Source organism: Toxorhynchites rutilus, chromosome 3, assembly GCF_029784135.1.
Source record: "Toxorhynchites rutilus septentrionalis strain SRP chromosome 3, ASM2978413v1, whole genome shotgun sequence".
NCBI classification, from domain to species: domain Eukaryota; kingdom Metazoa; phylum Arthropoda; class Insecta; order Diptera; family Culicidae; genus Toxorhynchites; species Toxorhynchites rutilus.
In genome coordinates, this window is record NC_073746.1 from 213395270 (window position 1) to 213412307 (window position 17038).

Sequence of the window (17038 nt, forward strand, 5' to 3'; positions counted from 1 at the left end):
TAGTGGTGGGTAGCATGAACAAAACGAATCAAAACATTTGGTATACATTCTTTTCATTGACTTTCTGTTGAGTTAATAACTCAGATTGAAACATATTTGTTGTGTTCGATAGTTTAGACGCTAAATAAAAACCTTTTTCATTGAAATATTGGTGAAAATACAATGCAATAAATTCAAACTTCAGATTGTCAGTCTGACATGCGGTACAATGTACAACCAAAGTATGTGTGTCATGCTATCGTGGTACCTGTACAACGCTGTACACGTACAGCGCTAGTACAGTTGTATGTCTGTCCATGGTATTAGGCGCATTATATGCCAACCAAATTTTAGGGCATATGATGTTATATATACGCTTGTTATGCGATTTAATGTTTGCTGGGTACCTAACTATCTACCTGAAAAATGGATTAGTTTACTGTTTACTCTTTATGAACATGTTGGGGGTTCTGAAAAGAACCTTTTGCTTTTTTTTTACAAACTTTTTCAATTTTTTCTCACTATCTTATAGTTGATTCTTGATTTTTTTCTGAAGGCTTTGTACTTATTAAATGTTCAACGCCGGGCATCTTTTGGCATATGCACATATCGTACAATCAAAATGATGGCTGTGATAGGGAATGCATAGGTGGTCATCAGCTCATTCACTATCATATATTTCACTATTGAGCACATTACCGTACCTTAAACTGTGGTTTCGGAGACGAATGAATTGTAAGATTTGTATCTCCGCAAACAAAGTAAATAGAAATGAAAAAGAACTGAGGTTTTGGAGACGAACTCTACGATCTGCCGAGAATTAAACGAGCTATAAGCGTTCTGAAAAACCAACAGTAAATTAACACAGGATTAAAGTCCTTTAAAATAAGAACAGAGCAGCAGGAAATATATAGCTCATCATGTTGCTCCTTAGTTAATTTTCTATACAATGCAGATGTAACGTCAGTCAATTTTCAACATCAGTTATCAACCAAAGAAAGCAGTTCTTGGTACCGAGAAAATTCGTTAATCGCATCCTGCATACAATGTGTTGTAATTTGAAGCCACTTTTAATTCGGAAACCATGCATGGGTTTGTGAAAACTGAATGATCAATTTAAAAGACCCCAAACCAATAAGTTCAAGAATAAGCATAAACAAAATAAATCAGTTTATATTATATGTCATATTATGTCACTTTAGAATGCATTGGTATTGTGAAAAACTTTTAATAACTCTTCTTTGAAAGGTTTAATGGCCCTGAAAAGCGCCGTGTTTTACGGTGGCTGGTTTTGCCACCAAAACAGTCAGTAAACAAACTTTTCCCTTCTTCTACCTGCTGCCGTTTTGCGATTTCGTTTGCCACTCGCTGATACTAGTTGTTGCCACCGAACCGAATATGCTCTGTTCTGTAAGCGGGTTTTCTTATTGTCGTGAGCAGCTTTGCAAGCCATCTCGAGCACTCCGGCGGCCGAAATTCTATAACCGCTATTAGGTATACTGGTGCTCCGGCACCAATCCGTTGAAGCGATGTGATGTGAAACGATGCCATACAACCACACTGATTTACGGTTTGAAAGAGAATGATAAATTTTTCCGCGCGTTTTGTACTTTAGCGGTACACGGTCACAGGATAGAGACAAATCGGCAGACTCAGCCAAAGGGGCGAGTCCAACGAGACGAACGAAAGAGCGTTAAAAGGCAGCGATGGCAGAAAAATACGTTCATTACGATTTGTTCGCTCGTTGGATTCAGATGCAGGCTAAAAAGGGTGCTTTTCAGGATCACAAAATTACCTTTAATCTAAAGAGTTTAATGTTTTGTTATCACTCGATATCCCCATCTTGTTCGGCTAAACCTTCCTGTTTAGCGATTGCGTTTACCACTCGCCACAGCTTTCACAGTTGGAAAATTTCTTCCCATCCAGCTCGTGACATGTTGTACGGTAAATTATATTTAATGCGACGTGCCGATTTGCGATGACAGTGGTACAGTGTCGATTTTCAATGTGGGGTCATAATTTGGACCCGAACTCTATGTTTACAAATATCCAACTAAATATGACGCATTGCATGACCGTCCAATTAGCTAAATATCGAACTAAATGTAAATTACTGTACTTTCAATCTGGAAACAATTTAAGAATTGGTGAAAATTGAATAATCGGGAAAGTCCCCAACCATCAATAAGCTCAGAACAACTGCCAAATTCTCATACTCATCATATCCTGGAAAACAGGATTATGAAAAAATCTATTTGTGTTATTATTATTTTGGATATTGTTTTAGAAAGCATTGAACTGTATTTTGTAAACTCTTTTTGGAAAGGTTTAATGGTCCTGATAAGCGCCGTGTTTTATGGAATGGTTCCAATTTAGAAAACTTAGTATTCGTGGCTTTGAAAAAAACCATTTCGAACGCCCTCGATGCCGCCTTGTTCTGGATTTGCCACCAAAGCAGTTTGTATAAAGAAAAAACTTTTTTCTTTTCAAAATTTTTTCTTATAGTTTCTCAGCCAACTCGATCACTTCGGCAACGAAGCTCTATAACGGCGGCTAGGTGGACTGGTGCACTGGTAATAACGCGCTCGGCCTAGCTACCCTTGCGGAGCAATTGGCGGATACACCTACGGGAAACTGCAGTCCAACACGGTTCGAGCGGGATTTTGCCTTTCCCTTAACTTGTCCTCCTTTGTCACGTCCACGTTGCTGCTTGTGTTGCTTTGTTGATGTGATGTGATGCGAAACTATGTGGTGTACGGTTTGGATGAGAATGATCGTCTGGCTCGCTCGAGAATTACGCATGTGTGAGACTGCGACCAATGTTTCGTTCATTTTTTTCTTTTTCCTTTCCAATCGTGCTTCATTGTATTTCGCTGCTGCTGTGGTTGCCCGTTTTGGTCGGTACGATTTGAGGAGCACAAAATGGACCAATCAAAAATGGGCACATAGTGCATTTGGACAATGCTTGATATTTCACAATTATTCAATTGTTTATCTCAAGAAATATTTAATGTTATTCGTTATGATAGATGCGTAGATATATTTCCTATCAATTGATGCAAACACCTTTGCGATCTATTGAGAAATGCTCGAGTTATAAGCGTTCCAAATCTTGCATTTTTTCCTACTTGTTCAGTGCCTAGATTTTCATTTCACACCCTATATCTTCCGGTTAGACGTAGTCCTACGTCAAAAATTCGGATTGCTTTGGTCAAATACGACGCCTACCATATCAGTATCAGACAAATATTTAAAACAATGTCAAACATTTGGCTTCAGTTAAACATTGTACTTTTACCTTAACGAATTAATAGTATTTACCTATTTGTTTCTCTGAGTGCAATATGTACCGTCAAAATGTTATGACGATTGTTTACTTTCTTTCAAGCAGTGTTTTGGACGAAACAATATTCAATTGTTTTTAGTTTTGCTTGAATAATACGATTAATACGGTTGAAACAACTCGACGCAACGAGAATGAAATACTCCACGTCTCCTACGCCTTCGCGTAGTAATAGCTCATTAACGGGAATGTACAGAACCACATCACCATTGCCCCCACCGGCCAACTATCGGACCGATTGCATGAGTGCCACCAGCAAAAGTTACAAATATCTTCGGCGATTTATAAAATTCGATCAAATGGATTTTGAATACGCCCTCTGGCAAATGCTCTATTTATTTATCTCCCCCAAAAAGGTATATAGGGATTTCAATTACCGGAAACGTAAGTATCGAAAACTCTAAATTCATTCGTGCTTTTTCTCTATGGATTTTCTATTCGTTCAGAAACCAAATCACAATTTGCCCGAGATGATCCAGCTTTTTTGGTGCTACTTGTAGGATGTCTATGCGGTATTGTATGCTTCAAATTTTTTAAAATCGCAAAACTATCAATATATTTTTCTTTTTCAGTCACATCGATCGGTTTTGCTTGGGTACTCAGTTTAGGATTTGGCCAGAGCATTCTCTTTCTTCTATATGTAGTATTCGTGGATTGCATTCTTTGTGGAATGGTTGTGGCAACTTTGCTGTGGTTTATAGCCAACAGATACTTACGTTCATCCGCTACAGATATTGATGTGGAATGGGGATATGCGTTCGATGTGCATCTGAATGCATTTTTCCCACCTTTAATCCTTCTTCATTTTATTCAATTATTTTTCTACCACCACCTCATCAGTCAGGACTGGATAATTTCAACACTTATTGGAAATACGATTTGGCTTGCGGCATTGAGTTATTACATATACATTACCTTCTTGGGTTACAATGTGATACCGAATCTTCGAAATACCCGAATAATTCTTGTCACCCTACCATTAGTCTTTCTTTCATATGTAGTTACGCTCATAATACGTTGGAATTTAAGTGTTTCTTTGATGTATTTTTATCACTATAGAGTTTTATAAGCAAACTTGTATGAGATAATAAACGCATATATACTGTGAAATTATTAGATCAATTCATCATAGAGAATAAAATGCGAACACAGCTGTTATTTTGTTTTATAATAATCAAACGAGTTCAATAAAAACCTATCAGGTAATTTACGGACACCTATCAGATAAGGTAGTTAACGGACAAGGACATATTAATCGAATGTGATCGATAAAAACGAACGAATGAAACGATTCGATCGGATGTTTGTACGATGTTTCTTGTTTCAATGTATTTCATAAGGGAACTAACATGTTTGATTTCTTAAAAAAAAAAGTAATATATTTTTGCCGTAAAGTAGAAATATTAAAAAAAGAAAATCAATATTATTTTCGTTCAAATTCTCAGTCCCATTCTGTATTGCGGCGGATTTCCATTTCGTCCGAGTTATAATTTCGCATTCCCTATTCCGAACGTTATACCCATCTATTATTCGAAGAGAAACAGATCGAACGAAATACAAAAACAATTCGAACGGAATACAGAATGCAATTTTATCAAGTCGAAATATTTCTAATCGATCGGAATACAGAATAGGGGTGTCTGTCTCGTTCGACATCCTTACCATCTGGTTCAGTAAGCAAACAGTAAGAATTTTGCTAAGTCGTGTTTCGTAAAAGGATTTATGTGTTTAATTTTTATGTGAAATTTTTATATGATAATTTTATGTGCAATCTGTTCCCAACGAAACCAGAAAGCAATTTTGAAATGCTGAAATTTGAATGAAGATTATCACTTGATGTTGTTTAAATACATAGAAGACAGCCCTGATCCTATCTCAACCTTTTCTATAAATTTCCTTGGATTTCGTGTAAGGAAATTTAGGTGCAACTTTATCCATAATATAAAATCGTCATCAGACACAATTTTCGCTCAAGATTTTTCTTCACGTATACAGAATGTATTACTTTTTTACATAGAACACATATGTGATATGTAGAGCTAATTTTCGTTTGAAATTTTTGTTTTAGAGCGTTTTTTCCATCCGAATATCCGCTATCATTATTGCTTCACAGAAATGGAACACGGAGCTCAGTGTTGTCAATGTCAAATTACACAACAATGCTGCCACTTTTGCACAACCCCTGTAGACTTGAGTCGAACGGATTGAAGAATGCAAAATTGCAGTTCTCAATCGGTTTCCAGAATACGGATGAGTAGTTTTTTTTTATCCCAACAGTTTTATTTTATCAGGCTCATTTAGCAATTCAGCTGTAACAGAGCCGAATTCATTCGTGTACATTTGTTATCTTAAGATAACTTTTGTTGTATGTTACACTGTTACCATTTTTGAGGCGTCAGAGTATCGCTATCTATCGATAAACATTTGTTTTATCTATAACACAGTTGCCATTTAGGCGTAAGAATATTGCTATTGTTCGGCGTAATTCCTAATTCTATCGATGCACAACACATGTCGCTTTTTTCGGCGTAAGAATATTGCTATTGTTCGAATGTTCACAGATGGGCTGTTCACAGTGGGACTGTTGATATGAGGCAGCAGACCGAAAATGTGAGCGGTAAGGGACTGGGATTACCCTCACATAATGATTGTTGCGTGGACATAGTAGCTAGAATAACACATAAAGATGGTCAGTTGAGGGGCCCTGAGTTATGAGCTCATGATCGTTCGCTTAGTAGCGGACACGCAACTAATTAGGCTACGGAGACCCCCTCAGTTTATCAGTTGACAGATCAGGAATTTCTGAGGAAATTACACTATCGATTTCCTGTATATGGACACCCAAACGCGCGGTGTCACAGACCGAAAATGGAACTTCTCTGTAATGTTACCATTGTGTATTTTTCAGGCTTTATAGGTATTCATTTGAAGAAGAGGGTATGATTGAATGAAAAAACTCCAAAAAATATCTTTTCCTCATCTTTATTATGTTCTAATAGAATTAAATCAGCCTCCTTTAAAGTTGAGTATTTTTTGATACTCCAACACAAATAACGAAATTCGAATTTTTTATTGTTATTAATTGAATGGAAGTATCAAGAGCTATAAAATAACATAAAAACGTATTAATCGATTGTGGTTTCATTGGAGTAAGAATCAGAACATAGCATAACTGCATGTTCGAAACAAACATATTTTTTGCATTTCATGCAATTATTGCATGTTTTTCGGGTCTTTTATCGAAGAGAAGAATGTATAACGACCTTATAGATAATTACCAGATGATAAAGGTTCTGGAATACAAAGTTTGCATATTTCTAATATTTTTTGTCTCTGTTTTCTTGATAAACTAAGAATTAATGCTTTTTTCAGAGGGGCATAAAAAAATTATATAAAAGGATTTCTAGGAACTTCCTTTTCTTTTTCTTGTTTTATTGTCGATATTGTCCATTATAAAAAATATCTCCGAAAATGTTACTGTTAAAAATTATCATAAGCTACCGATTAGTTTATAGTTTACTGTTTACAATTCCTCCACAAGTGAAATTCTTTCACAAATGTTTGTATATGTATGACCATTATATTTAGCGAATAACTATACGAAAGTCAAACATTTATATTTTGCTTTTGAATGTATGAATCTAACAATGAATATATCGACGAATAGTTAATATATGGATCCGTTCTATTCAGTTACAAAAGGGACTGAAATCAAATAAGAATAGTCCGGTAATGTTCTTATGCATTATATTCAATAAATATTCCACGCCACTAACATTAATTTATAATTTCATTCAACAATATTCTAGAATATGAAAAAGGCACTTGTCCAAAAAAGTTACTCCTATACTCGCGTCGGTGTGTCAGACCGAAAGTGTTAAAAAAGTGGCACACGTTCCCTTTGTGCCAACACATGCGATACGCTAAACGATGACGAACGACGAATAACGAAGCTAGAGAGAATCGCAAAGTCGTAGTGTTGATATTTTCTGAGAAATGAACGAATTATTGATTTCTCGGTCTGACAGACCAATGCGCGAGTATAGGAGTGTTAACGACGTAAATAAATTCGTTCTGCTTGAAAAACGAACTATGGTTGATTTTTTTCTGTATTAGTGACTTTCAACACTTTTGGCTGGCTCGTCACTTATACTTCCATTTTTTGGAGGAATGTCGGGAGTGAGAATTGAACTCGTGACCTTTAACGTGAGAGGTATGGATTTTACCACTACGCCAGATCGCCTCCACATGGTTAAATCATTAATGTATTGTTCATACGAAAACACTAAAATCGCGATTAAAAATAGGGGAATGCAGGTTAAAATTGGGGTTTATCTGAGCAAGAGGGAGAGAGAAGTTGATCACAAACGTCTGAAATATTGCATTAAGTGCGATTCACATACAACATCTACGTCTCGTATACGTTCCGTAACGTCAGTTATTCTACCATACAATTCATATGAAAACATTCACATACACCAGCAACGTAACGACCCGTCAGTATACGTTCAACGAAAACGACCGACAGGATTTGTAGAAAAGAATAATTGACGGAGACGAACGGCTCGTTGGGTTTTTGTCTGGACTTTGTGTCTCGGCTTTTGTTTTGATTTTGGCTGCATTTTTTATGCCAACATATCTCCCAGTTTCAAATTTCTCAGTCAAAATCAATTCACGACTAGCTGAGAAAAACAGTGTGTTTTATTCAACACCCAAAATATTCACTAGAAATAATTTATTTGGCAGAACAACGTTTGCCTGGTCAGCTAGTATTATATATAAATTCCATCGCCGTCGGGCCGCCGTAAAAAGATCACTTTAAAAAGCAACACAGAAACAACACATCCTGGGTGCTAGTTCATTTATTCCAACTTTAAGGCAAGGCGCAAATTGAGACGCGTATAGCGCGAGTAACTTGGCGCGATATAGCGCCTGTTTTTGTGGCTAATGAAAACAGATAGAACGGCGCAAATTGGCCAGATGACGCGAGATGGTGGAGCGCTCGTGAGACACGACTCGCGCGACGCTGTGGCTGAACCACAGTTTCTCGTGCTGGTCATGCCGGTTGTGGTAGTTGTGTTGGTGAACAATCATATAGCGCCGTGGGTTTGACACTGTATGGCTGTACTGGTCGGGTGATTGTGTTAGTAAATAAATATATCGCGCAACTCTGTGTTAGTCATTGTATGCGAGTGGCATGTTATTTACACCAAACTGCGACTCAATATGCGCTCCACCACGCTACGTGGCACGTATGAGTCGTGTTGGTAGTCTCGCGTTCGCTTACGAGCGCTATACGCTTCTCAATTTGCGCCTAGCCTAATGGTTCACTAGCTCCTCTATCTCACGTATTATTGACGTATTTTCAAATAAAAAGTAGCTAAACACGTAACATTCGCAACAAAAAAAAACTCTTGTTATGAATTGCTTTGTGATCGCTGCTTTCCGTCAAAGCTAAGATGTCATAGTTGAGAGTGTATAAGTGAATTGTGTCGGACACAGTTCGAGTCCAGGATACCTTCTCATAAACGTACCCTGACTTGGCTGCCATTATTATATTATTATGGACGGATGCAAGACAAATCTATGGTAAAAGGTGCAACTATTTGGACAGTAATGGCGGATTTACATTAGGGAGATCTATAGCTATAGATGGATTTATTCACCCGAAAATAGATGTAAACGGGTGAGAATATATATGATACATATCCAAATTGATGAGTAATGTGCGATTCACATAGAACGTTACGGAAAAGAACGTCTACGTTCCGTCAACGTCTCCACCAATTCACACATGCAGTCAATGCTTGCACCAGCACCGTCAAGTCAAATGTCAAACGAATGATTTATTCAATGTTATTCATGGTGTCGCCATCTACAACAATTTTAATTTGCAATGCCTTCTTTCAAATCAGCATGCCTAGAATCAGTCCTAAATTAAGAACAATTCAGTGAAAATCATTGAACTATATTATTTAAATGCCTAAAACCTGTAGTCCCGACCCTTTCTTAACAATTATAATATATACTGTTTTCCTGAGCTGGTCGTGAATTGATTTTGACTGAGAAATTTGAAACTGGGAGATAAGTTGGAATAAAAAATGCAGCCAAAATCAAAACAAAAGCCGAGACACAAAGCCCAGACAAAAACCCAACGAGCCGTCCGTCTCCGTCAATTATTCTTTTCTACAAATCCTGCTGGTCGTTTTCGTTGAACGTATACTGACGGGTCGTTACGTTGCCGGTGTATGTGAATGTTTTCACATGAATTGCATGGTAGAATAACTGACGTAACGGAATGTGACGGGACGTGAACGTGACGTGGATGTTGTATGTGAATAGCTAAAGATCTCCCTCATGTGAACCCGCCATTACATGAAGCCCCGCTGCGGCACAACATTCCAAAATCCACGCGGGAGAGCCGTCTAGTGTGCGGAAATTCAGCTACTTTGCACTTGTTGCTAGTCCTGAATAGAAACGTAGCGACTTGATTATGTGTCCGTGTTCGGAAACACATATTCCGTCCGTTCACCAAAAATGCAAATGTGATTTGTGATTTCAATTAGTGATTTCAATAGCCTGCTTCCAAAGCAATTTTTAGGTTATTGAAACATGTTTTTGGATTAATAATTAACATATGACATATAGCGCGTAGGTATTTTATCCTACGGATGAAGTGGTTATCATTCCATTTCGTTCAGTTGGTTAGGAGGTATTGCCGCTCAAAATCTTGTTGTTCCGGCGTAACGTTTAGAAATAGAAATATAATGTAGGAATAGTACTAGGTGAGGCCGTTTCGTCACTAAGTTGGTTAAGGAAGCGGTATATGAAAACAGTACGGAATAAAGCAGAAGGGGAATTATTTCCGTGAAGCGTGAAAGAGACAGACCGATCACGAGCGAGCTTGGGCACAAGCGTATTGTGTTTTGTTTACAAACAAAACATAGTAGACTATGTTTAGTAGATAGCTGAAGAGTGGTTTTAGCAAGTTGACCCACCTTATGATATACTTCTACTACGCGCCTTGGTTCGTATCACAGCCACCCTCCATCTCTACCAGATTAGCAAAAGCGAAGATAGTAGTATTTGTTTCATTCTAAAAGTCTGTTATTATTAATTATATTCTCCATAACACGCATTACACGATAGAAATCATCATTATATCAAAAACTATAATATAATGATATATATATATTTATATATATATATATATATATATATATATATATATATATATATATATATATATATATATATATATATATATATATATATATATATATATATATATATATATATATATATATATATATATATATATATATATATATATATATATATATATATATATATATATATATATATATATATATATATATATATATATATATATATATATATATATATATATATATATATATATCGTTGGGCTATAGCCCAACTAAATCGAAGACAAACGTCAGTTCTGACAACGTAAAATTTTTTTCGAGGGGCTCGTGGATGGTGTTTTTAGGTTTAAAATAAATTTTAAATGAATCATAATAAAAAAATAAAAAATAAATAAAATCGAATATTATTCAACAAAAACAATATTTATTTTAAACGTTTCAAACAAAATTAAACAAACCACGTAAATTCATTTTCAACAAAATGGTAGAGTTCTTCAACATGCTCGTTTTAGCCATTCAACTTCAGTGATTTTCGAACGTAGCGCGTTCAAACGGCATACTTCTGCAACATCATGCTTCATATAGCGAACTAGGCAATCAATTGACTTGATTGCATCGCCAAAATCAGGATCTCCGGTACTAGTAATGGAAGTATCAAACGAATTACTTCAATCTTTTGTGTCTACCAACCATTCTTCTTGCATTTCAGGTTGATCTTTCTTGAGAACTGATGACAAAATCTCGTCATCAGAGAACACTTCACTGGTTACCCAATCTGGATTATGATCAGCATCATACACCTGATCTTTGATCCACAGATCAATATCTTGCTCAGATGTTTTTGTTCCTGCCAAACTGTCAATCCTGGACACAAGCGCTTTGAAGTCATCATCGGCCGCTTTCGAGTCTACATTAACAGCATCCTCCGGCAAACCATCGATCAATTTCTTCCACGAATTACGTATAGTTTTGTCAGATATCTCCTCCCAAGAGGTTGCCAACCACGAAATACACTGTTGAAGATTAATCTTCTTCAATCGTTCTTCGAAACTAAAGAGGAAAGTACATAAATAAAACCTCAATTAGAATTTGAATTTAAATTTTGAAAAAGCACAGACGAAAAACTATCGTGCGCATAGTTTTGTGTTTATATTTGGAATTAATTACAAAAATTTAATGTTTAATATTTGGAAATTTACCTTAAGTGTTCGTTTTCCAGAATTAATGCGAGCATCAGTTTTCTTTTATACTTTCGCTTGACTGCATTGATGACCGCTTGGTCCATCGGCTGGCATTCAGCAGTTACATTTGGTGGGAGGTAGATCACTTGAATCAGTCCATCGTCACTCTGTAGAGATTCGTCAACGTCATAATAACTGGTGCAATTATCAAGAACCAGCAATGCCTTTGGCTCCAATCCTCTCTCGGCCGAAAATTTTCGAACAGCGGGGACAAACTCTTCGTGGAACCATTGACGGAACAACAGTCTGGTCATCCAAGCCTTTTTGGAATGATTATATGAAACGGGAAGTTCTTCGATGTTGATTCCTCGTGGTTTTGCAGCAGTGCAAATGAAATACAACGGAAGCTTTAGGGAACCATCTATGTTGGAGCAAGGCATAAACGTATACCTTGTCTTGTTTTGCTTCCGTCCGCTTGCCACGGTCTCATCACAGGTAACGATAGAGCGTGTGGCTAGGAGCTTGATGAACAAGGCAGATTCATCTGCATTAAAGACTTGGGATAGTGATAGCTGCATTTCCTGAATCTTCTTCTGTAGAACCTTCTTGAAATTTAGGTACGCTTCAACGTTTACCGATGCCTTTTCTCCTGTTACGGCTTTCACGCGCAATCCAAACCGCTGCTTAAAACGATGCATCCAGCCATCCGAAGCAGAAAAACCGTGCACCGCATAGAGCCCCCGGTCCTGGAACATCTTAAACAGCAGCTCCGCCTTTGCTTTAAGAATATCCACTGTCAACAAAATGTTGGACTGCCGCTGCTGTAAAATCCAGATGTAAAGAGCTTCTTCCAGCAAAGGGAACGTCTGCTCTTTCAATGTTTTTCGATTATTTACACCATATTCCTTGAACTTGTCCACCGCCTCACGAATTGCTTCTTTCTTTTGGATTATTCTCGTGACCGTAGAAGATCCTACGCCGTACTTCTTCCCAAGAAAGTCATGCGTACCACCTCCTGCTTCAAAATCTTCAATTATGCGAACCTTCTCCACCAGCGTCAGGAAATTGCTCCTCCGTTTCCGGTTAACGTTCGTACTGGATCCTTGCAAACCATCTATTTTGAGCCTGGCGATCGAAATGAACGTATATTAAATCTACGCTAATTTTAATATCAAACTTCATTAAGAACTTACCAATTAATCCAACCTAGAACGAAACTCAACCACGAATGAAATAAACGTCAGTGGTGTGAAAACTTTTCTGCGTTTCCCATAACAACAAACAATCGGTGTGACCCTCGATCGATTTTCGACTTTGACAGTTCAGCCCAACGAGTGAAATTCGACTGTATATATATATATATATATATATATATATATATATATATATATATATATATATATATATATATATATATATATATATATATATATATATATATATATATATATATATATATATATATATATATATATACAGTCATATACAGTCAAAAAAGTCCTACGGTATTTTTTTTTGAATTTTCATTTGTTCATAAAATTCGTTACAATCATCTGTCAAATATGCGCCGTTTTGTTCGATGACTTGTTCCCAACGAGATGCCAACTTCATAATACCCCTGTTATAGAAGCTCGCTTCCTTATTGGCAAAAAACTCGGATAGCCAATTTTCACAGGCCTCTTTTGTGGCTAACTTCTGACTACCTAGCTCGTTCGCCATGGACAAAAACAGGTGGTAGTCACTTGGTGCAAGGTCCGGACTATACGGCGGATGCAAAAGAACCTCCCATCCGAGCTCCCGGAGCTTCTGGCGCGTCACCAAAGAAGTGTGAGGCCTGGCGTTGTCCTGATGGAAGACAATGCGGCCTATGTTTATTAAAGATGGCCTCTTCTTCATGAGTGCTACCTTCAAGCGGTCCAGTTGTTGGCAGTACAGGTCCGAATTGAGCGTTTGGCCATAGGGAAGCAGCTCATAATAGATTATTCCTTGACAATCCCACCAAACACACAGCAGAACCTTCCTGGCCGTTAATGAGGGCTTGGCCACCGTCTGAGCCGCTTCAGCGGGCTTCGACCACGACCGTTTGCGCTTCACGTTGTCGTAAGTGACCCACTTTTCATCGCCAGTCACCATCCGCTTCAGAAACGGGTCAATTTTGTTGCGATTCACATGCGTCGATACGGTCAAAGATGTTTTTTTGCGTCAACGTGTGTGGCACCCATACATCGAGCTTCTTTGTGAATCCAAGCTTCTTCAAATGGTTTATAACGGTTTGATGACTTATCCCCAGCTCTTGGCCGATGCTACGGCTGCTACTATGCCGGTCTTTCTCGGCAAATTCAGAGATTTTGTCGCAATTTTCGACGACAAGCCTTCCGGAGCGTGGCGCATCTTCGACGACCTCTACACCAGAACGAAAACGTTGAAACCATCGTTGTGCGGTGGAAATGGAGACTGTATCGGGTCCATAAACTGCACAAATTTTATTGGCAGCTTGAGATGCATTTTTGCCTTTTTTTTATCCAAAATATATATTTTTATTAAGGCTCATATGGCGTCAACCTGACGGGGCCGGGAGTTCAATATTTCGACAATGTTTGCCTTATAACTATGTTAGTAATATGTAACCGATTACTCGCGGTTGGCTCGAGGTTAGTATTACAAGTGTTTTCGTAATTGTGATGTTGCTGTCTTCAATGCTCTGTACCTGTGCCCGACACGGGATACTTCCTATTGGGATGCAGCTGACCATTAATCAGCAACGCCTCCCTAGTCTGTACCCCATATCTAGCGTGGTGCGTCTTCTCGACTCGAGGAATCCAGGATAGAATGGTCACTAGCCGGCGCAAACATCAGCTCGTGTAGAGTTGTCATGATCGGTACAACCTTTGGCTCTTGTTGAATGATCAGTGGACTGCACAACCTTTAGCCCGTGTATCTGTAAAGAGTGTGTGTATGTATTGCCGCGACTAAGTTCATAGTTCATAGATCGGATAGGAGGGATATGAAACAGGGACACAACGAAGGAAACATCATTAAACGTTGACATCGGCGTTTCTGAGGAACAGGTATAGATGAAGCAGAAGATCAGGATCACGGCTACCTAAGATATCCCGGACGGGGATATCCGATTGTCTGCATTTTTGCCTTTGTCATAGTAGTACTGTAAAATATGTCGGATTTTCTCTTTATTTTGCTCCATATTTGCGACACTATAACTCACGAACGACTTAACCAAACAAAGTCAAGGACTATATATAGCGCGCAAAAATACCTTTCCAACAAGCTATAGTATGACTCGATACAATGAATACAATTAGAACTACGCGCTTACAACGACACCTCGCGGAAATACCGCAGGACTTTTTTGACAGCCTAATATATATATAATATAGTTTTTGATATAATGATGATAGAAATCATAATGTAATGCGTGTTATGGAAAATATAATTTAAAAAACGAGCGATTCAATTTAAACCCTTTTCCATCCGACATCTCTGCTACAGAACGGAGAGCGACGAACGAAAATAAAATGACGTCATATCACAAAAAGCGGGAGACAGATAATTCTTTCGCAACTCACTCTTTGCAGCTCTGCCGCTCAACAGCTCAGCGTTTTTTATTGCGAGCCGATCCGAATCAGCTTACTATGATGAAGTGAGTCGGATGAACAGCTCATGAGCGGATGGCACATCTCTAGAACAAAAGCTGAACCAAACAAGTCGAGCAGAGGCTGAACATAAATTTAAAAAAACGTTCTACCTTACTTAAGTATCTTGGTTTGAGCTGTTCGTGTTATATGTACGGACATTTATTTCAGGACTTCAACATATGCCCAACCATAACGTTTAAGAACGAAACATAAACATTAATTTCCTAAAATATTGTATTCCAATTGTATTGCCACAATTTCAGCTTTTGGGGACTAACTTCAGTAAATAGTTATTAGTTGTTGAAATGCATCTAGGAGCTTTGAAATTAGCCAAAAAACAAAAGTAAGCATATAAGAGTCTCGAAGTGTTTTCACTAGCAAACCCATTCTACCGCAGGGAAGCGAAACTAGCTGCAGCATTTCCCAAAGGAATACGGTGTCAGAAATGTCTAGAATTCGGTCATTGGAGCTATGAATGTAAAGGCAAACGAAAGTATGTGCATCGTTCCTCCCGGACACAAGTGCTGAAGAAGAATTTAAATAAACTGGAAAGCAAAGAGTAAGTTAGAATGGAGCTTGGTTCTGTAAAACAATACTAATATAGTGTCTTTTATAGAGTCATGAGGAGTGACGCCCCAAAAGCCAAGAAGGATAAATATGAAAATAATCACGAAACAGCAAATAGTAGTAGCAGCGATGATAGCTCATCAAGTTCAGATTCTTCATCTGACTCGAGCTCTAGTGATAGTGATAGTAGTTCGAGCAGCAGTTCTGAAAGTGATTTCAGCAGTAGTAGCAGTAGTAATAGTAGCGATAGTGAATCGGATAGTAGCTCATCTAGTTCAGATTCTGATGAAAACACCACAAAAAAGAAATCAAAAACCAAAAGGAAAAAATGAAAACACTTGCATTTAGTCTTTTATCCCGTTGCTGTTGACGAATAAACGATACGTTGTTTATAATTCATTGATTTCGGGAAGACTATAGAATCGCTAGTTTCCAACCAAGAAAAAATGATTTTCGTTAATAAGAAGGCCCTTGCCTGAAAATTAAACTAATATTTTTTTCGGCATAGCATAAATAGCATAAGTCTTGGAGAGATTCGTCGTTATTCACTTATCATGAATTTTATAACACTGGAAAATTATTTTATGAATTATATATAAAGCAATTGGAAATAAATATTGTATTTCTGATGTAATGCATTATACTCTAGTATTTCACACTGAATTTTTGTTGATGATCGATTTGCTGAAATATATATATATATATATATATATAAATTATCCGATATAACTACTTTTCGGATAAATTATAATTTTATGATATGGTGGAATACGTTTTGATATTGCGCGTTTATTGAGTATGATTCTAAACTCGACACTGGTACGACAAAGACTGAGATTTTGAACTCTTCGGATCCCTGAACTTCTTCGGCTCTGCACTCGTACTCCTGCTGCAGCTGCCGAAATTATTCCTCTCTCTTCTGAGAATTTGTGAGTGCCTGGTACTTGTATAATTATTACAGACATTCAAGTTTGAGCTCCCTGGATTTTTACTATTTTATTATCACCTGCTATTTATTAATTTTAAGATATTAACTATTTCATCCCTAAAACGAGATTCGTCTCGAATCCTGGAAAACTATACTACTTTTTGCTTTACATTTTCTATAATTTTCAAGATATTCTCCAATTGTTTTTGTTGGTTCAT

General features: G+C 37.5%; 3 protein-coding genes across 3 annotated transcripts; 2 read left to right on the forward strand and 1 right to left on the reverse strand.

Moving 5' to 3' along the window:
- The first annotated feature begins 3325 nt into the window (after positions 1-3325).
- Positions 3326-4574, forward strand: LOC129777920 (protein unc-50 homolog). The gene is made up of 3 exons (XM_055784508.1): positions 3326-3706; positions 3769-3834; positions 3895-4574. The coding sequence occupies exons 1-3, from the start codon at positions 3457-3459 to the stop codon at positions 4389-4391; spliced, it is 813 nt and encodes a 270-aa protein (XP_055640483.1). The 5' UTR covers positions 3326-3456; the 3' UTR covers positions 4392-4574.
- A 6585-nt stretch (positions 4575-11159) lies between these two features.
- Positions 11160-12854, reverse strand: LOC129773913 (tigger transposable element-derived protein 2-like). Its single transcript, XM_055777578.1, has 3 exons — positions 12850-12854; positions 11691-12797; positions 11160-11541 (listed from the first exon to the last, which is right to left on the reverse strand). The coding sequence occupies exons 1-3, from the start codon at positions 12852-12854 to the stop codon at positions 11160-11162; spliced, it is 1494 nt and encodes a 497-aa protein (XP_055633553.1).
- Positions 12855-15506: 2652 nt separating this feature from the next.
- On the forward strand, positions 15507-16494 carry LOC129778413 (zinc finger CCHC domain-containing protein 10). The gene is made up of 3 exons (XM_055785301.1): positions 15507-15668; positions 15723-15884; positions 15942-16494. Exons 1-3 carry the CDS (start codon positions 15631-15633, stop codon positions 16222-16224), a joined length of 483 nt encoding a protein of 160 aa, XP_055641276.1. The 5' UTR covers positions 15507-15630; the 3' UTR covers positions 16225-16494.
- Positions 16495-17038: the final 544 nt, after the last annotated feature.